Genomic DNA, 27,708 nt, shown 5'->3' with positions numbered 1-27,708 from the left:
ATAAAAAATTAAATAAAAATAAAAGAATATTAAAATTTATAATGTACGTTAAATTTTAAATTAAAATTTTTGTGCAAAAAATTTTTAAATACTAAAATGTTTATTTTAAATAAAAGATCTGCACCGAGAATACTCGGAGACAGCTTATAACTCCAAAAGCACTATAGCATGGAGAATCATATGATTTTGTTGACACGATTGAATTTTATCATGGATTAAAAACATGGCGTCAGTGATAAAAGGTGCGAGATAAAATTAATTTAACTTGAAAATAAAGTAATTAAATAATTAATTAATATTTTTTTATCATATTTAAGTAATGAAAAAAATAATAAATTTATTTATTAAATAGTTTAAGTTATTAAGTATTATTTTAATTAATTACACTTGTGAATACTTGTGTAGACATTGGTGAAATTTGGAGCAGACTATTTGATCACCGCCCGTTTTTACAAGGTGAATTATCGTATTTTGTACGAGAATTTGAGGTAATTCATTACATACTTTATTTTTATTTATTTAGTAAAGATAACATTCACAATTATATTGTTTTTCTAGGAAAAACGTGGTGATAGGGAAGTTGAACGATTATTTAAAATTTTGGAGTATTCTACAGAACTTGAACAAAATCAAATTGATCGTGCGGAACAACTTGGAGATTGTCATTTGCCAAGTTTAAAAGCTAACGCCGATGTGGCACTGACTATGTGTGAAAGGATAATACAAAGAGAAAATAAATTTAATACTGTGAGTATTTTTTTAGATGATACTGAGGTTAGCTGACAACTGTCAATTTTTTTAATTTTTTTAACAAATTAATTCCAATAAAATAATGCTTTAAAATATTTTTAAAAACAAAGAAAAAGACCCAATTATTGACACTGGTCTAGTTGTTTGACATTTGCAATTTTATTCCAATTAAAAAAATAAAATAATCTCAAAAATTTAATTATCTTAAAATTTATAATTTAAAAATTATATTAGAAATTTTTTTTAGAATTTTATAACAATCAAATTTTTATGAAAAAAATTAATTAAAAAAATTTTACATGTTAAAATTAAAGAAAATTATCAGTAAAAATTTTTAGAAGCACTTTTAGTGTTGTAATTGATTTGTAATAAAAATTTAAAAAATTTACAGTTGTCAGCTAACTTCAGTTTCATAATTTCATTACCATAAAATTCTAAAAAAATTTCTAATGTCTGTCAACTTCACAATTTTTCTCATTTTTATCGCAGGATAGCAAAATAGCTGAAAATAGAGAACTACGAAAAGAAGAATGGAAAAAATTTATCAATGATATGAGTGATAAGTGTCGTAAAGTTGACGCAACATTTAACGAAAAAGAAGAAGAGTTAAAAAAATTTTACGTTGACTTAGAAAAAAAACTTCATATTAATCCTTAACTATTTTTTACTTTAAATTCATTATTTCAAGTATTTTACCTAAATATTTTATTTCCACGAATATTAAATATTTGTTTATCTACAAATTTTTTTTTCTTTTTACTTTTTGTTAGTTATTTTTATTAATTTAATATGCCAGTAGAACAAATAGAAGATCCATTCATAAATGTAAAAGCAACGCCGTTATTAATAAAGTTTGTGAAAAAAAATGTAAATAACAAAGACGCTCCTGAAAGTATACGGTCATTGAAAAAGTCATCAAATAAGTCAGACTGTTTATTAAAAGTAGATGCTATAAAGTGGTTAAATAATTATTTAAGAGAGTACAGAAAAACATCAGATAGTAAAGTTTATTTACATGAATTATTGGATGGTACAAATATTGATTTGCCTAAACCTAAAGTGACACCCAGAAATCCAATACTAGAAGCACGAATTAAAAAATTGACGGCCCAACAAAATAACCGTGAATATCAAGCTATGACTAAGGAAGTTGATCCAGTTAAAAAAAGATTTCCAGAAGACACCATTGCATTTCAAAGTAAGAAAATTATATAAATATTAAATAGTTATAGAAGTAAAAAAATTATTAGTTAATTACACTTATAATCTCTTATTTACAGTAAAAGAAATAAATAGACAACTTATTGCTATTTTGCAATTTATAACAACTGTGGCTTCGGCGTTTGCATTTGGTTTTTGGGGAATCGAGCTAATTCTTGGTAATCTTGATTTCGGATTCCGTTTGTTACTTGGAATAATATGTGGTCTTGTTGTTGCGTTAGCAGATATTTATTTTCTTGCTAAAAAATTGAATGAGGATTATATTGAAGTGACAAGACCAATGCCAATTTATACAAAATTACATAAAGATTAATAACTTCCTGAATAAATTTATACAATTGAATTTTTTTAACTCTGTTAAATGATACAAAATATTCCATGATTTACTCGATAAAATTCTAAATGAATGTAACTTAAAAAAAAAAAAAAAAGTAAATACTAATTTTGTTCATAAATAATAAATTTAAAAATGAATACCAATGAATGTTTATCATAAATAAAAAAATGATATGAAAATTAAAAACTAATAATTTATTTCAGTCATCATGTTCACTTTCACTGCTAGATCCACTCATTTTCGAATTGTTTTTACCATTTGATATAGATTTGTTATCTTCACTAATATGATCATCATCATCATCTTCATTATCATCATCCTCATCGTCTTTTTTTGAATCACCGTCCGAGCCTGATTCCGAATCCGACTGACTGTCACTGTCAGAATCGGAACTACCAGATGAACTACTTTGTGCAGCAGCCTCTTTAGCAGCCATCAGTTCTTTGAATTGTCTTACTGTTATTTTGCGAGGCATTATTTCTTTAAGAAATTCCAAAGTCTCATTAGTTTGTGCCACTTCTGCCAGATGTTTATAGTCTAATGCATTTTTTTTATTCGCTTTGGTGTGAGCTTCTGTTGCCAAATACTGGATAAACATTTCCTGATAAAATAAATAAAATATTTAATAATATATATTAATTAATTAATTAAAAAAATTGTTAATATAATTACTGTAGCTTTAGTGACTAAAAATAAACCATCCTGCCCAATAGATTCGACATCCGGTGAACTTTTCATTATTGTACGAACTCTTGCTAATGGTAATCGAAGTTCTCGTATTTTTTGCGGTGTTTGATTCGCTGCCATTTTATCAACTTCTGATTGTTTATTAATTAGTAATAAAATCTGGAAAAATATAAATACATTATTTTCAGAATAAATTACTGTTAATTATTTTAAATAATTTTGTTTACTTACAAATTAAAATGATTACATGAAACCAATAAAATTAAAATACTTTGCTTTTGATTATAAAATAAGCTTGGATTTAATTTTATTTTAAATAAATAAATATAATATTTAAAATAAAATAAAATAAATTATATAAAGCGTGAAAGAAATTATTAAAAAGTTTACTTATTCGGTTGTTTACATTGAATGACGGTTATGTTATACTCGCGAGGCTTAGGGACGGTGTCTCGCGCATGCGCACCTATCCTAAGCTTCAAGATGGCGCCTACTGTTTCAGACGGACTAGATGTCAAGTAGACTTTCGGAAAAGTGCATATGAAATTATAGAATAATTATTTAAAAAAAAATTTTTCAGTAAGAATATCTTCCTTTCTATAAATAATTGAATTATGATGTATAATTCTTTTAAAAAAAACTGCGGGATTTATAAAAATCAAATTAGCCGACTTTTAAAAATTTTTAGAATTTTTTATATTGAAAAATTACTTCAAAAAATCAAAAGAAAAAATTTCACATGTAGAAAATTAAAAAATTTTTTTGTTCTAATTTAATTATTAAAAAAAAAAATCAAAAAATTAAAAACGTCGGCTAACTTTAATATTGTTCGAGATATTTGTGCTAACTGTGCCGTTAAAATTTAGTAGTTTTCCATTTCACCGACAGAGCGCTAAAAAGAACTCGTAACTGCGTCACAGGTGTCATGAACTGCTCGCTCTAACTAAGTGTCTTGTGTACTTTTGAATAAATAGCAAAATAGTGTTGAAATTAACAGTGTGTATGACTTAAACAATTAATTAAACATTTTATTACTCAGTGTTGTGATTATTAAGCCAATAATTGGATACGTGTTCTCGGAAAAGTGTCATGGATACAAAAATTACGGATCGGAAATTTTCGACATTATGCGAGATTCGGACGACCGTTTGATAATCATCAAGATGAATGGATGATTGATTTTATTGGTTCAGCGATCCGGTGAGTACACTAACAATGAAGCATTTACTACTTGAATGTGTTATTAGTAATAATAAGTATAACAAATTTTAAATAAAGCAACGATAATTTTCGTAAATAATTTACAGGATGAAAATAATTGATTATTATTATTATAGTATTTTTTTAATTTATAAATAAAATTACTTGCTGCTATTTTTTTTTTTTTTTTTAAGTTACAGAGGTTGAAAATTTGTTTATTATCATCAAGTTTAAAACTCGTCAAGAGTTTGAAACAAAAGCTTACATTTTCAAAATTCTTTCATAGATATAGATTTTACTTGCGAAAATTATCGTCGTAAAGTTATTTTGTAACGCACCGAGGACTCAATGTCACAACCTCATAGCCGGACCCAACCGAGAATAGTTAGAATTACCTCCTAAGTTCTTAAAATGTGGAAAAAATTTATAAATTAAAATAATTGAATTTAAAATTCAAAAATTTGTATATTTCCATTACAAATTTATCTATAATGGAAAAAAAATATTCGTAGAATGCTACAAATAATTTTTTATTGTTGCATAATCATTTTCAAATAATTGTTACTACAAAATACGTAAATTACTTTGATTGCGATGGAAAAGATATATACACAGAAATATTTTTTTTAATTTAATTTATATCTAAGTTACATTCGATGTCTGTATCTCTGAAAATAGATTATCGATAGACAAAGATTACTACACAGCAATCAGTAATCATCCAACGTGAAATGAAGCGTCGAAAGTTGCTTTCCTGAATTTCTATGTCGTTTTAGTTCAAATATCGACAATAGCCGATCCGTGACATAGCACCGAAAACGTACGATATATTTCGTCATTCAATACACGTAACTCGTGGATGAAACGAGCTTGTTTCGCTTTTAGAAATAAATCTATTTCATGGTACTTTATCACATGTATAATTGAAACTTTTCTTTTCTTTTTTTTTTTCTACTAATTTTGATCATTTGTCTGAAGAGGTTTTTGAACAAATAACAATCCCAAACAACAGTATTTAAGTTTCGAATTTGTTTATTATTAATGGCTCGTGATTAGCATCGCCATTAGAAGAAATCATGACTACAAAATAAAACGCTAAAACGGTGAAGATATAAATTGATTCGCTCACTACTAGGCGCCATTTTACGTTGATTACAATGCGGTTAGCTTCGTATCTCTTTGGCTACTTCAACCCCACATGTGGCCTACAATATAGTTCCCAGTAACACACCCACCCTCGGGCGAAACCAGCCCCCAAACTCAAGAAGTAGTCGAGGCTCAAACGGAGACTTACAGATCGGATAAAAGCTCCGAGAAATACTCACTCAAGTATCTTTTCTCTCTTCTCACTTACATGATCACTTTTGGCCAATGACCGCAAATAAAAAACGACTCGACTTTATTATAGAAATAGAACTATTTATCACTTGGACTTATATCTCCCATCAACAATCATTACTTAGACAATTTCCCCTAAAACTATTTCATATATTATACAATTTCAATACTTACTTGAAAGTATTATCAAGTCAACGACTTCAAGTATGTTTATGAGTTTCATCCGTAAATTTATCGCCAAAAAAAAATTTGAAGTTTTAATAATTCACAATGTAGTCTAATTAATAAGCAGAAAAGTTTTCTAACTAAGAAATTTTTTTGGTTAAAATAAATTTTACTTATTTCAAAAATTTTTCGGCTTAATTCAAGATAATAAAATTCTTCAAAATGGTTTTCTTGATTCATGATTTTTTCTCTAGAATCGAGTTACAGTTTTTTATTTTTTTTTTTTTTTTGAGGCAGATAAAAAACGGGAATCTATTATCTTTGATCCTATTTTTGGTGAAGAAACTCAACGGAGCTTGGCCAATTCGAATAAATACCTAGTCAGCTGGAATAGCACAAAATAAAAGGTAAAAATAAAAACCTAGAAAAGATTGATTGTCAACTGGGTTAAAATGACGTAAAGAAGAGTAAAGAGTTATATAAAAATGAGTGAGAAAAATGTAGTTAGTACATAGATAGAAAAAGCAAATAAAAAATTTTAAAAGCTATGTATATGAGCAAGGGATGAAAGGTATAAACGTTAGAAAGCCCATAGTATACGGTCGTAACGTGGCGGACGGCGCTTGCTCGCTCGCCCAAGGGGTTGTGCCGCGCGACGTTCGAGTTGATTGTCGCAGATCTTATTATCCCTTCTCTCGCGTTTTAGCAAGTAACTAGGGTAGGATCCCTGGGCTTTGGTCCAGGAGTCGTTCTCGTTTGTGTGCACAAACTCAGAACTCAGATATATGCCACGTTATTGTTCGGTGGCAACCAGATAAAGAGTAAGATAAGGACAGATCGATTGTGCTGAGAGAATGATCTGGCTTTCGATGCTGGTGTTGAACAATATTGAGTAACATAACAGTAAAAGGAGAGCCAGAAGTACAAGTACCAGTAGTAGAGGAGGAATGTATAGTCAGCCCGAGGGTAACCTCGTTAGAGCTAATGACGAGGCTCCGCACCGACGCGAAAGGATCTTCATACCTCTTCCCTTTCCTTTAGTTTATCATTCCTCTTATAACATTTCTTCTCTACCCTCTTTATTCTTTACCATTTTATCCTGAGCTAACTTAGAAAAGGATCGTTTGCGATATTATTTGCGGTCCTATCTTTCGTACTTTTTTTATGCATATAAACTGAAATGGTAGTTCTTTTTTTTTTTTATATATTATTTTTTTTTTCATTTTGGATTCTTTCAGTACTTTCCTTCTATTTAAAAATCTAAAAATTTTTATTTTTATTTAGCAAATATATTTATAGTGTATAAAAAAATTAATCATTACGAGTTATGATTTAAGATTGAATACAATTTATTCAAATCGTTTACTTAAAAAATTTTATAAATCGAGAACGCTTAATCTTTCGATAAAAAAAAATTTTTGAAAAACACCCCACACTTTTTTTTTTAATAAAATGAATTTAATTTCATTAACAAGAAAATTATATTTAATTAGCTGATTATTTTAATCATAAAATAAGTACTGAAGGCTTATATATTTTGATTTGGCGAAAAATTTTTCTTTTCTTTTATTTCTTCAATCCTCCGTAAGTGAAAACAATTTACAGGCTATCGTATAATGAGGGTAAGAAAAAATAATAACAATGACGATACATCTCCGGAATGGATATATAAAATAAAAAAGTTGTGTTTTGAGGTGGTATTTTTGAGAGTATATTGAGAATGATGGGGAAATAGGAAAGACGACGCGATGGCGACGTGCTTGCTGAGAAACAAACGACGCCCGATATAGAAGTGAACAAGCAGTGAATCACCCAAGCACTTGTTTACTAAGGGAATCAGGATTCAGGGATGCTGTTCTCGTTCCATCAAGTCTCAACTTGTACCGTAATCCAGACAAAGACAGAATAGAAAAATATATGGTGAAAGAGGGTGGAAAGATGTCTTGCTTCTCTCTTCTCGTCGCGCGTGTTACCTAGTTTCTATTCTCGACCATCACCATTTTACTTCTATCACACCAACGCCCCAAGATACGATGGCGCCGACGAGTTAAACGGCTGAGTACGACTACGACAACGACGATGACTGTTATGTAGGAAAACGCACACAAACACGCACTTCGGTAAGCTCTCTCAGTGGCTGATGTTGGAATCACTAAATGTAATTCGGTTAAAAGGGTTTTAGCAATACAATGCATATAAACATGAGTACTCCTCCTCTCAAGTCGCTGGTGCGGAAGAGTCTTCGTTGTCATCGTTTCAGTCTCTGCTATTTATATATACCTATATTTTTTTACCCTCTTTTTTATCAATCGTTGTATAGATTCCTTTAACTGGGCTATAACGTCTCGTGAATCGGAGCCGAGTTGTTGTTTTATGTGAGTGTTTTCGAGTATTTCAAATTAAGTGATAGATTTAATTTAAATTAAATTTTTCTGTCGTATCGACTATTTTTTTACGCATTTTTATAATTTGACAATTGTAATTTTTCGTACAATTTTTTTTTCCCATGCACTGATGAAAAAATTATCTTAATTCAAGAAAAAAAAATCTTGAACATTTCTTCTTGTTCCAAAACTACGCGAGTCTTTCAAAAAATATTCTTGGTTCAAGTAAACTTATTTTTATGTGATTTTTATCTGTCAAACAATTAACATTGAAAACAAAGTTAAGATTTTGATGAATAATTTTTGTTGTAATTATTAAACATAAATCTAGTTGATTAGGACGTATACTCTTGGATTTTTAAAACATCTTATTATATTTTTATTTTTATATAATTTTAGTTGTTATATAAATGTTTTTTATTAATTTTTTCATTTGATATTGATTTGAAATAGTTAATTTAGTGGTACGAGAAAGGGTAATTTAGCCAACCAATAAATTTATTGGTTGGTGTAGCGAATATGGAACGCATACAAATAAATGATTGGTTCATCGTTGAATTTGTCTAGTGAATGCACGGCCAATTACGAAAAATTGACAATAGCTCGGATTCTATATATCCTCCGGGTATTTATTTATTTAATATTTTTATCATACAGCCAATGTATTTCACTCGATGGCAATTTGTCAAATTACGTGGATAGTTATGTAGTATATAGCTTTTACTTTGAAAAGCGTGTGTGTGAGTATAAAGAGTGGAGATGATGCTAGTAGTATAGAATGTGATTTGGGAGGACAGTGAAATTGAACGATTGGTTGTTCGTCACACGCCTCAACGACCTGAAATTATAATGCGAACAAATTACAATTGGGATTTTGAATATGAAAAATTTGTCGGCAATAACGATGGATGATTTATAGATGCTACTTTCGTGTATTTAAATATACATGAAACTTTTAATTTTTGGGAAAAATTCACTACACGACAAATTATACATGGACAGAATTGTTAATTATGATAACGTTAAAATTGAAAAAAATTTTTTTTTATTATTTTTATCCAAATCAAATTATTATTTAAAATAACAGAAGAAAATTAACCTATTTCTCGACTGTATTATATAAAATACAAAATAAGATAAAGCAAATCTCTTTACGACAGAGATGAATAAAAAGTAGCATAATAAAAGTTTGAATTGAAAACGAAACAATAAAACAAAGTAAAGTCCAAGCGTAAAGTAAAATCAACGTTTGTCGGGAATATTAGTTTTGAAATAGTCCTTCGGTGGTATTTCGTTGAATTAACATAATCACCATTCTTCCAGATGAGTTCCGACAGCAATACCCTTGTGATTTAAGCATACAAACATAATTGAATTTTTTACAGTCAACTGCATACCACCCGAATCTATGATTTAAATGTATACGTACGTACATATAATATGTGTTCATACTATATATGTATAATTCTCTGTTTAATTTACATTCACCAAGGTATTATCAAGTCGATTCTAAAGCAAATGGAGATTTGGTAAAATGATGAGAATGTTGACGACATTTACGTTTTATATACATAGGAATACACATAGATTGTGATGTTGCCTGAGATACTAGTAGATATTTCCAAGCGAGTGAATTCCATTCGCGGCACAACGATCCGCGAATCGTGATCCAGTATCCACGTTACGGAATTCGTAACTGGGGATTAGCATATCATAAATACTGATGTGCACTGTTTTATCAAGTAGTCGGTGCATTCGACATTTCTACCTTTGTTCATAGACGACAAATCCATCGTATTTTACTTTTCATATTTTTCACCGCTTAAGATATCTGTTATTAATTTTTTTAATGGTTACGTTGCAAAAAAATTTATGAATTAGGTTAGATAATAAATTAATTCATGCTTTTGACTATTTTTGTATTGATAATTTATTATAGGAACTTGTCGCAATATATTAGATTTTTTTTTATAATAATCACAATTTTCATTTTCTTTTCTATCTTACATTACACTATTATTATTTACAAGTTTTGGTTTTAATATTTTTATAATACATAAGCAAAATACGCATAAGTATGTGTGTATTAATGATAATAATAATTCACAAAAATTATAATAACATATTTTTATTACGAGTAACTGTTATACTTGCAACACGATATTAATCAAATCTTCATTCGTTCTTTATTTAAGGCAAAAATCTTCATTATAAATTTTATTAGTGTCTATTGATAAAAAAAGCTTTAATCTGTACAGTCGTATAAAATTATACTGAATTAATTGTTATTTTTTTAATTAGTCTAAAAAATTTTTTTAATTTTTGGATTTTTTTTTGCAGTAAAATGATATCATAAATTATAAAATAAACGAGACATAATTTTTTGAAGACTATTTGAATATTAACAATTAATCTTTTCCTAAACTAATGAAATAAAGAAATATGTGACAAGTTTGAGTAGTGAAAAAACTATAATGAAGAGATTTACTTTATAATTAATTTTTTTTACATGGTCCGAAAAAAATTTTGGTTTAAATAAAATTAATTAATAAACATACAAGTATACTAAAATGCACAACATCGTTTTTATATGGAAGCTTTCTGATCTGATATCAGTAACTTTTTCAGGAGAGTCAAAAAACATTTAGAAGATTATAATATTTGAAAATGACGGGTGAATAGTAGTAAATTAAAAACCTAAAATAATTGACAAATAAAACAGGTACTTGACAGTAATAAATCAATTTTAAAGTAGCTTCAGCGGCGTAGAAGTTATCAACTAAATATATATTTACAGTTATAGCATAATTTTCAGACGTTAAGTGACAAAATTAAAAGATTCAAACAACGTAAGGCCTGTAAAGAGGTTCACGAAGCTCGTTAAGAAGTCTCGGGTGATTTTCGTGTGAATTACCCCGAGTCTCATCAGACTGTGATCCAGTGCCGGCGTTTACTACTGTTGAATTTGAAGCAGTTGAACTGGCACTAGACGTTGTTCCAACTTCGCTATTAATATGACTGCTACCCGCGGATTCACGTTCTATTAATGAATTTGTTCGTCCTGAATTTCCGGTTGTTGTTGTTGTAGTTGTTGCTACTGGTGCTGCGGATGATGTTCCTGAATCATCAGACTTAACAGTACGTGCTTCTTGCTGTGCTTTTTTACTTCGCTTCCATTTCATTCGTCGGTTTTGAAACCAAATCTTTACCTGCAACAAAAAATTATATGTTCATTTAATTTTATCGTATCTTAATTTAAGATAAAATTTTTTTTTAATCAATTAGTTCTTTCTTTTAGTGTACAATTGAATCAAAATTGATATTTTTTATATAAGATGACGTTTTTTCTCAAGAATTTTGAAAAAAAGAATTTTGAAGTTTTTTTTTATATAAAAAATCCCGAATGTTTAATATATCAAACGTTTGTTTAAATTTAACTGAAACAAATAGCTTACAAGATACAACGAGATTTAGACAGTCTCACATTTGTATTCGCGCCGTAAGCGACATGAGCAGTGGGAAGAGACTCGTAAAATATCTTTGCAGAAATATATATACATATAAACATATATGTACAAAGTATATATGTATAAAGTAAGGGAACTCGATTTTTCGCCCTCACGTTACGCGGGAGTACCATGTAAATCTCTCGGACAACATATCATACGCTAGCAGCAGTCAGCCAACGAGCCAATCTCACTCCACCTCGTCGTGCTACCCTCATGCGCCACGTTCTCAACTCCTCTCATATTATACCACCCTTCCTCTTTTCGAAATATTTTTTTCGTCTTTTACGCTCACGCAAATACGAATGGGAAACCTGTAACTCTAGGAGTTAGTCTTATCGCGAAAGTGTGTTGCTTACAAATTTTAAATTGTAACGTCAAACAATTTAAGGATTCTAAATCGTTTTTTTTTTTTTTTTTTTTTTTTTTTTTTTTATTTATTTGTTTTATCTGTATTCATATATTATTTGGTACATTTGATTTTTTTTTGTTTCTCTGTTTTCACTTCTGCATTGCTATAACACGGAGACAGAATCGGTAAATTATCGAAACAAATCAGAGCCTGAGCCCTCCATAAATCAGACTTTCACGAGAATCGCGTGTTTGCCGAGCCATCTGTCAGGGAACGGGCAATGCTTTCGAGTTACGTTTAAGTTGGCAGCATGCCGGTGATTTTCAGTAAAGGAATCAAATAAAATGCAATGGGATTAGTCTTGTTGAGTGCTTTTATCTATATGAACTTTTTTATTATTCTTAAAAAAACAATACTTTATTTTATTTCTCTATGACAAAGCATCATGAATAAATTCTATCATTTAATTGCTTCTACTCAGCTTAATTCGATAGTAAAAATTTATCCCAAATTTTTGGTTTAATTATTCTAGAGATATTACTTTAAAAACGATGCTTTAAATAATTAAACAAATGATAAATAATTGCATACCTGTGTTTCAGTAAGCATAAGTGAAGTTGCGACTTCAAATCTTTTCGGTCTGCTTAGGTATTTATTTTGTCGAAATTGTTTCTCTAATTCAAGTAATTGCTGTGACGTGAATGCCGTTCTAGGTCGCCTTGTTTTACCCAAAAGTGCGTGTTGAGCTGCACACCCTGAAATCAATTCAATTGGTCATTTATTTTTATACAATTAACCAAACGTAGTATAATTTTACAAAATAATCGACGTTTAGGAAAAAACTATAAAAAGAAAAATAAAGGTGTATACATTTTACAAAAGATTAATTTTTTATCAACCAAACGTAGCATTAAAAACAAGATCATCCAATAAAAATCAGCCAATGCTAATGTAATTATACGACGACATAAATCCTAGTGGATTTGTTTGGGCAACGGGGGGAGATATGATTCGAATTTGGAGAGAGATAAAAAGCAATGAGATAGGGGAAAAAGTGTAACCAAGGGTAAAAACGTCCGTGGTGTACCGCCCTTCCAATTAGCTCTGCCAATGAGTCTAGCTTGAAATAAAACGGACAGGAGTGATCATCCACCGATTCGATCCATGATACATATATACACCGACCCTCTTACTATTTTTATTACATTAATATAAATGTAAATATATAAATATATATAAATATATAAATATAAATAATTAATTTATTTATGTATTTTATGTTTCGGTTGTAACCAGGGGGTTTTGCCCAGGTTCAGTTAGCTACCCCTTTCCTCTTTAGAAAGAGCGCCACTGAGATTTTAGACACGGTGTCCCAGAAACCGGGGAACGTGAGAGGGAAAAGACAGGGTCGTGAGAAGTCCGAGAGGGCTGTAAATAAAACTGAGAAAAATTACTTATAACAATTAAAATGATTTATTCAATCAATCTACAAACTTAACAATTTCCTTATAACTAACTTAATTGTGAGAACCTCTCACCTACGTTGGCCCTTGCCAATTATTCTTACAACTTAAACTAACTTAATCGTGAGAACCTCTCACCTACGCTGGTCCTTGCCAATTCTTCTTACAACTAAATAACCAATTTTCTTAACCTCGTCACTCCGACGGAATATCTCAATATCTCAATTTCCTCGTCAACCTGACGGAATACCATAAAATACCAATTAATTACCTCGTCAACCTGACGGAATACCAATTAACATTATTTACCTCGTCAACCTGACGGAATACCGATTAAAACCTATTCCCGACTGCGCCCCCGACTCGGGCGTCTACGCAGCGGTTTCCTAACTTAATCCGTTGTACCCCCGACTCGGGCGTCTATACAACGTTTCTAAATACTCACTAAATTCCATACAAAAATCGTCCACCGGACGCTAACTTAATACCCACTTTATCCGAATTACTAATTCTCTAGATTCCTGAAATTTTACGCTTAACATTTCTTTAATACAAAATACCAAATTCACTAATTTAATTCATTACCAAAATTTCTCAACTAAATTCATTAACAGTTTTCTCAAAAAATTAATTCACTAAATTTACTAAATTAATTGAATTTAGCCCAACGGCGTAGAATTAATTTTACAAAATTACAAATTTCAAATTCTACAAATTTAACAAGCCTCATTAAATATTCAAACTACATATATTCCAAGTGACCTTGACTATCTAAATTTCACAAATGCTTCTACTATTTCAACTTAATCAATTAATTTTAACTAAATAATTTCCCATAACTAAAGGGCTTGTAACAAAACTAATTAATTGACGTTTATAAATAATTTACTTATAAAAGAATCTACTAAATTAAAAGTGACATCGGAGACAATAGCGATCATTAATTGACAAAATTTTATTACAGTTAATTCGGCCTCTCAATTTTCAAATTCAAGCTTGGCCTGAATTAATTGTAATAATAATACCTGACTTAAATTTTACAACTCTTCAAACGTTGAGTGAAGTCCTGGTGGAAACTGGCGAAATCAGCGGCTGGTTGGTCTCTCTCTCGTCTTCAATGAACTATCTGACTCCAAGTAAAGGGTTCACAATCCCGGATCGTCCATTGACTTCCTTCTTGATGGTCCCAGATCTTGATGACAGAATTTACTACACAGCACTACACTGACTCACTGTTTTGCCAAAAGCCTCACTGTCTCAAAGCGTCACTGGCTCAAAAGCCTGGCTCAAAAGGTGTTACTTGTTCCAAGGGCTGGCTCAAAAAGCCTCGATGTTTCTTTTGTCAGCTCTTTTATAACCCTCAACACCGAGTTCTCGAACTTTCCTATTGTCAACACCGCTACGTTTTTGAGGACAGCAGTGGGGACTTTCGATTTGCACGCCCGGTGACAAGTCTGAACTACTTGTCAAAAATCGAACGCTAAGGGAAAACCCTCATTTATCGTGGCGTCAATAAAGTGGTCGATAACGACCATGGGAAGTTCAGTTTTCCCTGTCACACGGTTTTACCCTGTGTCACAATAAACATGATCAAAATTATTTATTACTAAACAATATTATATATTTTTCACTTGAATATAAATGATTGATATGAAAAGCAAACAATTCGTGATGCTGTTAAAATGGATTCGTGACACCGTAAAATTGTTGAGGATGAGAATAACAACTATAACTAAAACTAAACCGACTTAACAAGCTATATACTTCTATATACTAGTCCGTAGATACTATTCGTATGGACGCGTGAACCGGCTGTCAATGTTTGTACACATGCCAGCCAGACGAGTTTAGTTGGGACGTATGGATTAAGTGATGTGTGATTCACTTTGCTTGGTTTCGACTAAGCCTGCAGGTACTATTTTGCGCCTATCATTCCTTCTGAGGGGGTCGTTTCAAGCTGATTATCGTTATTCAATGATATTCAATCAGTTTTTGTTGTACTATGTTATATTTATGATTATTTATCGTTTGCTGCTTTTACTCTAATAATAATTTTTTTTCATTTTTGTCGTATCGTTTAAAACTGTTGTCTTAATTTTAGAGATCAAATTATAATTTGATAAATTAGTAAATTGGTCATAGTGGCAGTTAAAATGAAATTTATTATAGTATCTAAAAAAAAAAAAAAAAATTAATTTTTGCGTAGAAAGGCTAAAATTAAAAAAAGTATAAGTTGCAAAAAATTTATCCCATTCAAGAGTGAAACTCGAACGATTCTGAAAAAAAAATTTTTTTATACTTTTTAAATTTTATCATAATTAGTCAATTCTTAATCTCAATTAGTCAATCGTAGTGATCAAATTTTAAATCATAACATTTGAAAATTTCAAAATTATTGTGATAATGACAAGTGGCCTAAATTTTTGTTCTGTAAAAATAACACCATTTTTTTACAGTACAATGTTATTGCATGTTTGTTTAACATTCTATTTTCTTTTCAAATTATCTACATATGGTTGAACAATATTTAAGGCACGCGCGAGAAAATATTGTGACCCGTGTACAGTACAAGCTGTCTTTAAACTATGAGGTCTACATTGAGCATAAGGACAGAAAAAAAATTTCGATATTTATCGACATAATAGGGATACATTGAACAAACTCGAGTGTTGAGTTTGGGTGTTCAATGCTAAGTATTCCGACACTTAGCATTTAGGATGTAGCATTTAGCGGGCTATTTATCGTTACGACAAGGGTGGTTACCCCCTGTGGGGCACATATGGCCAAAATAATTTGTTCATAGTCTACCCTCAATCGTTAGTCCTTTCTACTTACTATTTATTTCATCACCTCTGATCTCTTCTCTTTTCTCCCTCCCTCCTTCATTCTCCTCTAAAGTTATGACAATCATTTAGCTTCAGATGATGCCCATACGTATCTTTTATTTTTTCCCCAGGTACACAATATTAGCTCTCATCTACCCTATTACGTCTACTGCTTTTCACCTAATGATTTATATTTATATTTTTATTATCCATCTATAATTTTTTCTGTTATTTGAATGGACCATCTAAATTCATTTTGACCCTATCTTTTTATTCAAATAATTTTCCAATTAAATTTTTTTAATTATGAATTATTTTATGATATTTCAATTACTTTATTTTGATAACAATTTGTTATTAAAAATTGATTGTTGTTTTCCAAATAATATTATATTATTTTATTTTTACTTTTAATATAATTTCAGTTTCAATTAAAAATTTTTTTAGGAAATATTGAAATTATATAAAAGTTTTTTTTTTTTCAAAACTCAAATCAATTTTAATTATTGAACTTATCATTAGAAGTCCTTGTCGATTTTCTCGTCGATTCTATACATGAGTAGGTAACAAATATAAAGAATTTATTGCGACAAATATTTACTAGTTTTGATTTGGAGTCATCATCAATCTGTAAAATGATGTAAAGTGAATAAAATAAAAATCCTAATACTAAAATTTCGGGTTCAATGAATCAAAGTTCAAGAACTATCTGATTAAGCGTAAAATTTTCTATTTATGGTAATTCGTTGAATAATGACTCTTCAAGTAAACAAAATGAAAAAAAAAAAAAAAAAAAAAAATTAAAGCGAAAGAAAATAAAAGATTAGTTTTATGATACAAACGCAGCCCATAAATAGTGACAGATGTTGGTAAACAAGGAGGGTGGCAACTTTGTCAAATGGACAATAGGACAATTCGCGCTCTCGTTTGAATCCACCTATACATACATGTAATTTAGATTATCTAGAGATCGAGTCAAGTTAAGCCTGAAAAAATTAACGATCTGAATTATTTTTCATCAACAACAATCATCATATAAATTAAATAGATTTGATTAAAAACTGTGAGATAAAAATTATTAAAAGAATCATTGCTATTTTTCAAGATTCATTTAATTGAAATTTTTAGTAATTGGAAATTTTTTGGAAAGATAAGTCAAATATTTTTTCTGCAATTTTTATTAAATAAATATTTTTTTTTATTCAAAAATAAAATATTTGCATTAGTGACTGTAAGAGTAATTTTTACAATATATAATAAATAAACCACAAAAAAACTGAGATAAGTGTAATTGTAGTAATGGTTGAATTGAAGAAGAGAAAAGATAAACACCCTCCACATAAACTTTTATTATGATAATTTAATTTATTTGGGGTTGCATTGGTCGTTCACGGCGTTTATAACTTTACGACCCTATAAACGAATATAATCAATCTCGTTTTCTGATCGACGCTCGTCATAGTGGTAAACATTGTACATTATGTCCACTTAATGACTATCAACTATCATGGATCATGATCATTGTCTGAGTATTTGATACATTAGATTAATTATCTACGTTATTAATTTAATCATTTCTGAAAAATTTTATCAAAGAAAATTACTCATTTACAAATAAATTATGATTTGATAATTGTCCAATAACAATGATAGTGATGAAATGTAGAGATAAATAAAAAAAGAAAGAGTTTAAAAAATTTTCAGCTAACTCAGATAGTGAGACAGTAATTGTGAAGCTGATAGTCGAATCAACGTTTACGATCAGTCGAGTTGATCGTCTACTCTCTTGACGCTAACGAAGTGCAGCACAAGAGAGAACAGCTTCGTTAAGCTCTCAAACGAGTAGGACCACTCCTCTTCGTCATTGCTACTGTGTAGTGTAGTGTTGAGTTACGAGTTTAAACTAATTAACAGTGAATATATCCCTCTTCAACCACTTTATGTGTGCTTTATTATACACTTATTTGTGGACAGTTCAACTTTATTTTTATAATTATTTTTTTTTTTTTATTTACATCTAATATTTTAGTCCCAAAAATTTTTTTTAAATGTATGACACAGTAAATAAATTATTTTTTATTTAGACGCAATTCACTGTAACGGATTTATAATAATAATCATAATGTTTGGAAGTTATATTGATGATTAATTGATTAAACAATTACACTTAATAGTGGAGCGATTGGGATGACATAGGGGATGTAATCCATACATGTTACAATTGTCAATGCACTGCGGAATTGACGAGGATGCAAAGGCGGAGCTTCTAACACCCTATTTCACCCTCATAACGCCCCGCCTTTACTCAGTTTCTCAACTAAAGCTCAGCGAATAACAGATAGTGCAGAATAGCTTATCTTACTATATCTTAAACTCCAATATATCTGGAGATTTTAGACAATTTAACTATTTTACTCTTATTCTTGTTTTTTTTTTATTCTCACAAACTTATCTTGCTTGATTTTTCTCTCTTTCTCTGTCTTTTATCTTGCTAAAACGTGTGAGCTAAAAGAAGATTAACAACGTGAATTTTTACGTCTAATCTATACTTTTTATCTCTTGGAAAACCAAAAGAAATCTCCATCCTTTACTCTCATTGACGTTGTACTTTGGTACTTTACTGTAGTTGGCTAAAGTTTTATCGAGCTATTTCCCTTAGCCTGAAATGACCGAATTTAATCTCGAACTCAGTGGCGCTTTTGGTGAGGGTTGTATATCCACAAATCACGTCGTAAACATCCGCTATTTAGAACTGTGTTCCAAAGTTTTTTTTGTTTTATTTTTTACAAAATTAGACATACTCGTATCTGTACTTTATTTATTACTTACTTAAACATTTTAAAATAGCTTTTACTTTACAGAGTATTCATTAACTCAATTGTGGTAGAAAAAAATTTTTATTTATTGTTATATTCGTAGTGAGATAGTTATTTTTAATCCGTATGCAATTTATTTAAAATGAAATGAATTTTTTTTGTTAAACTTTTGTTAAATTTTTAAGATTGATTTCTCAACTTCAGTTAAAAGTAAATTTTTGCCTTCAAGGCTTGCAATAATAATTAAATATAATTAAAAAAAAATTTTAATTGTACACTAATTCATAATGATAATATTAATTTATCAGTTCATTAGCTTTTATAAAAGCGTGTATTTTTTCTGGAGCATGAAAAATAAAATTACATAATTTGCATTTTATTTTAGTCATACATGTCCGCTAAAAACATGAACTCATCCACCCTTTTTTTAAATTGTATCAAGCTCTATTTAATGAGATTTAAATGTTAATAATCAATTAAAAAAATCCGGGCTAAAGTAAAATATAAATGATATTCAGTATAAAAACAAACGTTTAAATAATAAATAAAATAATTATAGAGGATATGTATGCAGAGTGTACAAGTAGGGTAAATTTTATTGGATAATTATATGTATAGTAGTTATTCACCTGTGTTGAAACGGGTGGCACATTCAGGTAGATATGTACATTTGTATGCACAGAGGAGTATAGATGTATATTAAGCTCATCGCTCGATCGTTGGTGCGTATTGGTGGTAATGGTGTTTCTGAATTAGCTGGCAGCTAGTTTGGCTGTCCGCGAGCAAACAGATCTTGGTTACCCGATGTGTAACGTTCGTGCTTGCGTTAAACGGGCTCGCACGCTTTCACATGCTACCGTTTGGTGTGTATGACTTTAGCTACCGTATATGTACAGTTGGCTGACCACACATTAGGCATTCGTGTCTCGTTAATTTACTACTGAGGTACATCTCAAAATCATTACTCTGTATTATCTATTTTCATGGTGGTTTGTTTATGTATTTAGTCATTCATTATATATTATTGCCAAATAATCATATGTGGAATTTAATACTTTGATATATGAGTATATCTTCCATTTATTTTGCATAATTCATTATAATTATTTACATTAACTATTATTTTATTAGTATGGAGAATTTTATTGGCTAGAGTTGAGCAGGAAGCTTTTTTTTTGCTTGACTTGAGACAATAAAATTTTTCAAAATAATTTTTTTAGGCCAAAATTTTTTCTCTTTAATTAAATAAATTAATTGCTTACTTAAAATATGTACGCGGATAAAAAAAATAAGCTCAGTTTGAAGGAGAAAAACTTTAACCAAGATCATTGTGAAGAATTTGATTATTTTTAATAAAAAAGAAAAGTTCTTGAATCAACCGATTTTTTAGCTTAAGTAAATTTTACTTGGTTTAAGAATTTTTCTTCTTGACTCAAAATAACTAAATTTTCTGCAATAATTTTATCGGCTTAAAATTTTTTTTCGAGTCCCAGTACTCTGTTCAATAGTAATAAAATTCTCAAAAATTTCATGAAGAATATTATAAAGTAATAGTTTTGATTGGATGAATTGAAAAATAATAGCAATGGTAATAAAGTAGTCTTTATCAAAGGTTTATTTTTTGGACAACGGTAAATGCCTACGAGTCCAAGGATGGTCGTCATGGAAACGATGCCAATTGTGTGGATGAAGAGAGAGCAATAGGTAACGACGGAGTAGTGAGAGTCAGAGTGGCGGAGGATGGGAATTTGGTGGCATAGTAGGAGCTGGAGCTGGAGTAGTAGGACGAGGTAGAAGGAGGTAGAGGAGGATGAGGACGATGAGGTGATGGAAGGCCGAGGGGGATGAATAGACGGATGAATGACGCACAATTAACTAATTAAATCATCCGTCGACCCCACTGTACGGACCCCTCTATTCGTCTCTCGAGTATCATCCCTCCTCTGCTACCCCTATACAGTTATATGTATTACCTTTTGTCGTTTTCGATCGGCCATTGCTGGCTCTTGTACGAGCACAGACCGTTAGTTATTCTTCCGTTGTACGTCATCGGTCTCGTCGTTTTCCCCGGATGACAGGAGAAATGTGTAATTGCCAAGGGCTAAAAAAATTTCCACGAGTTTGTCAAAGTAATTGGCGAGAGAAGAATATCCCTGAGTAAATTGTCCGTTCAAATATTCGTATTATAATTTTATATCCGTTACTTAAACTTTCCTGTTATCAATCAAGTCAATTGATTTTTCTTATTATCGGTATATTAAAATTATTTATTCTTCTTTGAGTATCATTTTGATATTATCACTGTAAGCTTATCAATACATACTACTTTGTATTTTTTTTAGTAATTATTGACCACTAAAATTTTTATTTTTAGCATAATTATAAATAGTTAAAAAATCTAAACAATTTTATTCAATTTTTTTTTTTAACTTTGAAATCATGAATAATTAAAAAATTTTAAGAAATTCCTTAAATTTTTTAATCAGATTTTTCTTATTTGGAAAGTAATGAGTAAAGATTTTAAAATTTATTTCAATCGAAAAAAATTTCTTTTCTTTTTTATTTGAGATAATAAAAGTCCTCAAAATGATTTTCTAGGTTCAAAATTCTTTCTCATAAGTCGAATCATTTTTTTTATCGGAGTAGGTAATTTTTAAGTAAAATAATTTTTTGGTATTTTATTACCATTGAACATTTAATAATAAATACAATATACAATAGAATAATAAAATTTCCTGTGATAGTTGGATATGACATCGTATTGCGGGGCAGTTAAATAACAATGCATGTTACAATGAGAATATAGAAAAAAAAATGGGTGCTTGTGATGGCAATCGAACGATAGATAGATAGGATACATGCTGTTGATCTTGTATATTTCATAACCCAGCACCGAATATTCAGCAAATAAAAGTCGTTCTACATCACTATTTACAATTGGCCCATCGAGCAAAAAAGACAAACAACTATTGATGACGGTGATGCGATCAGTCATCTATACATTTATAATACTTCTACGTGTAAATGGTGGCGCCACCAATTTTTTACAATTCGTCAGATCATTCGCGTCACACCAATACCAATCGATCCGTACGCGAATAAATAAATTCCACAACTGAATACAACGTTGATATATACGTCAGTACTTTTTTTTTCTAACAGATCACCAGATAGCCCAGCAACTACCAATCAGGATCATCTGCCAAAATACTTGCGTTCTCATCCTCCTCTCACGCATTTGATCTATACTATTACTAACATCTGCTTTCTATTCGTTCGTTTTCCGACCAATTTGTTCGATAAAAGCTTCAACTGATTGGCTTGATAAAAATGGTTACCACAATTTTTATACTCCAATTTTAATCAACATTGATGATGTTTGATTTTTCTAAATTATTAATTATGCATTTGTTATCAAGTTTATTTCATCTTATGTTAGTTGAAATATTAATTTATTAACATTGAAACATCTGATCATTTTTTGATTTTGATGAAAAAATAAATTAGTGATAAAAAAAATTACATCTGAAAATTTTTCAATTTTTTTCCAATAGTATTTTTTGTTTTTGAAAAATTTTTAAAATTTTCAGATATTTATTTTTCATCTCGAGTGAAATAAAAAATTTTTTTAATTAATGAAAATTATTTTTTTCAAAGACAAAGAAGTCATTAAATATTTTTTCAGATAAAAAAATTTGAACCAAATCGCAAAAGAAGACTTGAGTTATAAAAAAATTTTTAAATAAAAAAATAATAAATCCAAATATTAAGCAATCATAATAATTATATTAGAGATAAAAACATTTACGAAAAACAAACAAAATCAAATATAGAGACAATCAGTTCTAATATATTGATAAGCATTAAAGCATTAAATGTGGACAACACATTACCGTCTCTGATTATTTAACGGTTTTATTTCAATATTCTCGACGGTTTATCATAATTTTCAATAAAAAAATAAAAAAATTTAATGTAGAGTATGGTGCCTGTATATCAGTTCATGATATGACAGAGCATAACAGTCCATTAGGCATGTCAACAACTGTATCTTGTCTCTAAACCAATCTAGGTGCTTTCACATACATTGTCTCACCGCAGTTACCTCATACTCACACGACAGCGAAATGAACTAATAGTCGATAATAGTTGTCGAGAGCTATCATAATAACATGTGCTTTTTGAAGATGACGTGATACATCAGCCCGGCTAAAGGTGATGTTTGCTTTAAATAACTTATCGTTTTTTTTTTATTTCCCCCATTCTATTCGTTTCATCCTATCGATATTATACAGCAAACCCGAACAACTCATTGATGATAAAAATAATATATATACATTAAAATATTAATTTTAAAATAAAACGCTCATGATATTGACTTTCGGAGATGTGACTCAATGATATCACTTATCGTTGATATATCTTTGTAAAATGTTTCTTAATTAAATTGACATATATTCCACTATCAAAAAATCATTTATAAAATTAGTGATTATTTTTAGTAAAAAAAAAAAAAAAAATTAGATAGAAAAAAAAATGAACAAGGTATTCTATCCTGGCATATTTTATTGGAAAAACCTAAGTTGTTATTCCGGATATAATAAATCATAAAATTGATTATCGATATCTCACAGCTTAATCCCACATACCGATAACATAATCGGATATAACAAGCGTCGGCATAAACGTAATGTAATAATATTTTTATTTCTTTTCTTATATCAACATTATGGCAATTACGACAGCATTAAATCCAACAATTTATAACTTTCTTAAGATTGGTATCGGTGTTAACGGTTTCTGTTATCAATTGACAACGAGATTTTCTTCCCATATCTCATCTTCATTTCCTTTATTGTTATTTAACTTTCCTCAATTAACTTTCAATATCTTTAACAATTACAGTCAATATTTATCTAATTGTAGCATTACGAATCTTTTTTTTATCTTTATCTATAAGTATTTAGAATTTTTAACTGACATACATTGCAAGCGTCCATGCTTTTTATTAATATAAAATATAAATAAAACTTTCTTAAGCGATACTTGAGAGTACTGACTCTGTTTTTTCGAATAAATTAGAGATTTTTTTAATTAATTCAAAAATTTGTAAATCTAAATTTATTTTTCTCATTTTTTTATCTCCGATTAAAAATCTGACGTGTTGATGAAATCTATACATTAACTCAAAAAACGTAGATTGGACTTACTGGGACTTCAGAGAATTTAATTAGACCCACTTAGATTCAAAGCCTGAAATTAACTTCTCTGGCGGATGAAAAGATTGAATTAAACCTAAATGGGTTTGGTCTTTGCAGTGAACCAAGTTAATTACTTTAAATAGTATTTTTTTCAATGCAGCTTTAATCAAACCCTAAAATGTTGACTCGGAATAATAGTATTCACACTAATTCTTTAGAATAAACACTTACCAGCTAAATCAGCAGGTAATCGTGGATAGAGCATCCCAGTTCTGGCGAGCCACTCGAGTTGTAGTGGATAAATATGATGCGATTGTTGTTGTGACGGGGAAGGATGCGGTGGACCAGTTGACCCAGCTCCAGTGCCGCCGGTTCCAGCCCTCGGATGACCTAGAGACTGTGAGTCTTTGTGTATCGAATGAAAAGCACTTGTCGACCCTGCCGGATGATAGTAAAGCCCCGAGGGATGAATAAGAGGGCTGCCTGAGTGCAATAAAAGACCTTGTTGGCTTTGCCTCATAGCGACGGCCACATTAACTCCCGAAGTACCCAAATTATAAGGTCCGCAGGACAGATTATCAGATCGATGACTTGGATGACCAACAAGACTTATTCCCGAGTTGAGAGGATTCGACATAAGTTCCTCAGAGCCCGGAGAAATCGGTGGGCTGGAAACAGGACTATGACTGCCATTGCTCCCAGGACTGGCACTGCTGGTCCTCCTCGCGTTGTCATCATCCCTCATTTCTTCAACATCAACATCAGTAGTTGCATCGTCTTCCTGATTGTCCTCATTGTTTCTGTCATAACGCGAGACGTCCCCTGCCAAATCTTCCGGGTTACCAGCGAAGCTATCATATGACGAAGACAGACGCAAGTTATTTGACTCCCTGATAGCTTGAAGCATCCGCGGATTCGTAACCGGACTTAATTCCGTGTGGTTGCGCTCAGTTCGCGGCACAAACGGGTTAAGTGGATTGTCCAAGGAACCAGAGCTTCTTGAAGGTGGCGGTAGGAGCGATTCTGAGCCATGAATTTCAGAATCATCGTCGTAATCTCTTCTGGAGGCTGAAACTCTCAGGGATGTTTCGATGTCAGAATTTGAAGGTCTTATTTGATTGTTTCCAGTCGCTCTGCCCAAAAGCGCGTCAATGCAAAATGATGTTTTGCCAGTAGCACCCCGTTGATGCCTTCCCGAAGGCTCATTGTGGCTCTCATTGTCATCCGATGGCGAAGCACAAACTCCAGTTTCTCCGCAAATTCTCTCGTCACTCGTGTTCTCCCGGTAACGTTTAGCAGGTGGGTGTTCTTCGCGGAACAAACCTCTTTGGTTGTCATCATTGAACTTAAAGGACTCGTAATTTATCAGCCTTGAATTAAGTGTGTCCGTGTCTGAGTCTCTTCTCGATTCATTGGGATTGCTGTAACCAACAGGAGAGCCAGCGATTGGCGACCTCGCCTCTTCAGAGCTCGGCGATGCACCACCAGGCTCTTCTAAGCTGTATGTATGTCTTGGATGACGTGAATGAATATCCTCAGCTACCATTGTCGTGTTGTAATGCATCGCAGCCATATCAAACAACACATTAATTCATTTTTAGTTTTACAAGATAACTTTTATCAAATAACTAAGATGAAAATCACTTATCCACTTTTTACAGTAGCCACTTGTCCAACTAAGTAGTTTTGTTCTATATTTATATTATCCACTAATTCACTTAACTGCTAAATTATTTAAATTAATAAAACTACTCAGCCACTCGTTAAAAATCAGCTAATATACATATACATATAGGTATAAATATGTAACACGAGGGATGAACAAAACGTTGTCGACAGCGTAAGGTCGCAAAGTGAATCCTGACAAGCGAGACCACCGCGTGCGTACAATCCAAAAATTATCTCCCACCCTCTGGATCCGCATTTCCGCTGTCTCTCGTGCGTGCGCCACGACGATTTAATCGTGGGGTGCCCCGCCCCAGTCGAGCTCCGCCTCTCAACTCTATATCACAATCCGCCACCCACCATCGCGGGAATTCTCCTATAAAAGCAGGACAGAAGATGAAATAACGCGTTGTTATATTCTTATATCTGTATATAGAGAGATAGAGTGCCTCTAGATCTAGATCTACGTGCTGAAAACATATATAGCTACGAATAATATATGTCTGTATATGAAACAAAAGTAAATTGTGAGAGTTGAGATGGATGTTGCGGTACGTATCGTTGTACTTGCTGTATATATACTTGCACTTGTAAGCTTGCGGGTCTTTTGGCCAATCACCAGTCGTCTCGCTTTTACAGAGCTTTTTTAGTCAAGAAATGAGAGGATTCAGGGTAGATGAAAGGAAAATGGGGAATTTTATGCATCTACTGTCTAACCTAGGATCCGGTAGATTAGGATCTTTGCCAAGATTACAAGCGCAATGTCAGACTAAATCGAGCTAGAGAATGTCGAGATTGGTTTTAGTAGATTTGCGGCTAGACGATTTAACGATTCACCTTTACAATTACTGTTCTGGCTTTAAAAGAGACAATTGCTTGTAAATTGTCTTTTTATTTTTAATTAATACCGTTGAGAACAGTTGGAATTTTTTTAATTATCGATTAGTACTGTGTAAAGGTTCAAGAATAATACGAGTGATGATATAATGAAGTAAACAAAAATTTTATTTTAATAACAAAGTCAAAATGTCAAATTAACACATTTTACAATCAGACAAGAAAAATCTTTATCGATGATTATAATTATATATTGATATATTGATATCATTCGTGTAATTACATCTCTGGTAAACCGATGATAATTGCACCGATCGAACATCTACTATTGAAGGACTCAAGAGAGACATCAGGATATTTAATGTATATAGTTTATACAAGGACAGGTAATTTGGGACTAACACCATACATGGACTAAATGACATTAACTGGATTCATAACATAGTCCTACTATGCATAAGCAAATTATGTGTATTGAGACATCCTGATCGTTAATGCTAAATCTTAAGTTAAGAATATCAATTTGATAACATTAACCATCTTCAATCAAACAAAAAAATTCTTTATTAAAGTAAAATTTACTGGAAAAAAAAAAATTTCTTAATTAGAAAATCGTTCTACTTTTTTTCTAAATGATCAAATCATTATTCTCTAAGAAAATGTTCTAAATTTGAGATTTTTTTAATGAATAATATTTTTTTTTTCTTTTACAGTAGACATTCTAATTTTACATTATGTCTTTGCGAAATGCTTTTATTTCTTGGAGTTAATATTAATTTCTAGTAATACTAATTTTTTATTGAAATTAGAAAAATGAATTCTAGATAGTTCAAGCCAGAATTTGAACATAGAACTCTCAATTAAATACTAGGCGTCATCTTTCTTAAAAAAATTAATTTATCCATCAAAAAGTTGAGCTGTAAACCCGGAGGAATAATTTATTATTGTCTAAAGAAATGGT

At 30.7% G+C, this 27,708-nt stretch overlaps 4 protein-coding genes across 4 annotated transcripts; 2 read left to right on the top strand and 2 right to left on the bottom strand.

The window, feature by feature from the left end:
- Nucleotides 1–208: 208 nt before the first annotated feature.
- Muted (biogenesis of lysosome-related organelles complex 1 subunit 5) lies at nt 209–1,493 on the top strand. Its single transcript, XM_074255875.1, has 4 exons — nt 209–242; nt 406–488; nt 559–747; nt 1,240–1,493. The coding sequence occupies exons 1-4, from the start codon at nt 224–226 to the stop codon at nt 1,405–1,407; spliced, it is 459 nt and encodes a 152-aa protein (XP_074111976.1). The 5' UTR covers nt 209–223; the 3' UTR covers nt 1,408–1,493.
- A 41-nt stretch (nt 1,494–1,534) lies between these two features.
- Nucleotides 1,535–2,367, top strand: LOC141535768 (transmembrane protein 199). Its single transcript, XM_074255873.1, has 2 exons — nt 1,535–1,948; nt 2,031–2,367. Exons 1-2 carry the CDS (start codon nt 1,540–1,542, stop codon nt 2,282–2,284), a joined length of 663 nt encoding a protein of 220 aa, XP_074111974.1. The 5' UTR covers nt 1,535–1,539; the 3' UTR covers nt 2,285–2,367.
- Nucleotides 2,368–2,481: 114 nt separating this feature from the next.
- Nucleotides 2,482–3,444, bottom strand: Chrac-16 (chromatin accessibility complex protein 1). Its single transcript, XM_074255874.1, has 3 exons — nt 3,227–3,444; nt 2,981–3,154; nt 2,482–2,909 (listed from the first exon to the last, which is right to left on the bottom strand). The coding sequence occupies exons 2-3, from the start codon at nt 3,113–3,115 to the stop codon at nt 2,508–2,510; spliced, it is 537 nt and encodes a 178-aa protein (XP_074111975.1). The 5' UTR covers nt 3,116–3,154; nt 3,227–3,444; the 3' UTR covers nt 2,482–2,507.
- Nucleotides 3,445–10,030: 6,586 nt separating this feature from the next.
- Nucleotides 10,031–26,055, bottom strand: Exex (motor neuron and pancreas homeobox extra-extra). The gene is made up of 3 exons (XM_074255786.1): nt 24,477–26,055; nt 12,532–12,695; nt 10,031–11,291 (listed from the first exon to the last, which is right to left on the bottom strand). The coding sequence occupies exons 1-3, from the start codon at nt 25,816–25,818 to the stop codon at nt 10,923–10,925; spliced, it is 1,875 nt and encodes a 624-aa protein (XP_074111887.1). The 5' UTR covers nt 25,819–26,055; the 3' UTR covers nt 10,031–10,922.
- Between the last annotated feature and the right edge of the window lie 1,653 nt (nt 26,056–27,708).

The sequence above is a fragment of the Cotesia typhae genome, unplaced genomic scaffold (assembly GCF_013202065.1).
Source record: "Cotesia typhae breed Kobodo isofemale line unplaced genomic scaffold, CoteBio_Ctyphae scaffold_152, whole genome shotgun sequence".
NCBI lineage: Eukaryota > Metazoa > Arthropoda > Insecta > Hymenoptera > Braconidae > Cotesia > Cotesia typhae.
Note: the sequence above shows the minus strand (reverse complement) of the source record. Positions and strands in the feature narration are given on the sequence as shown.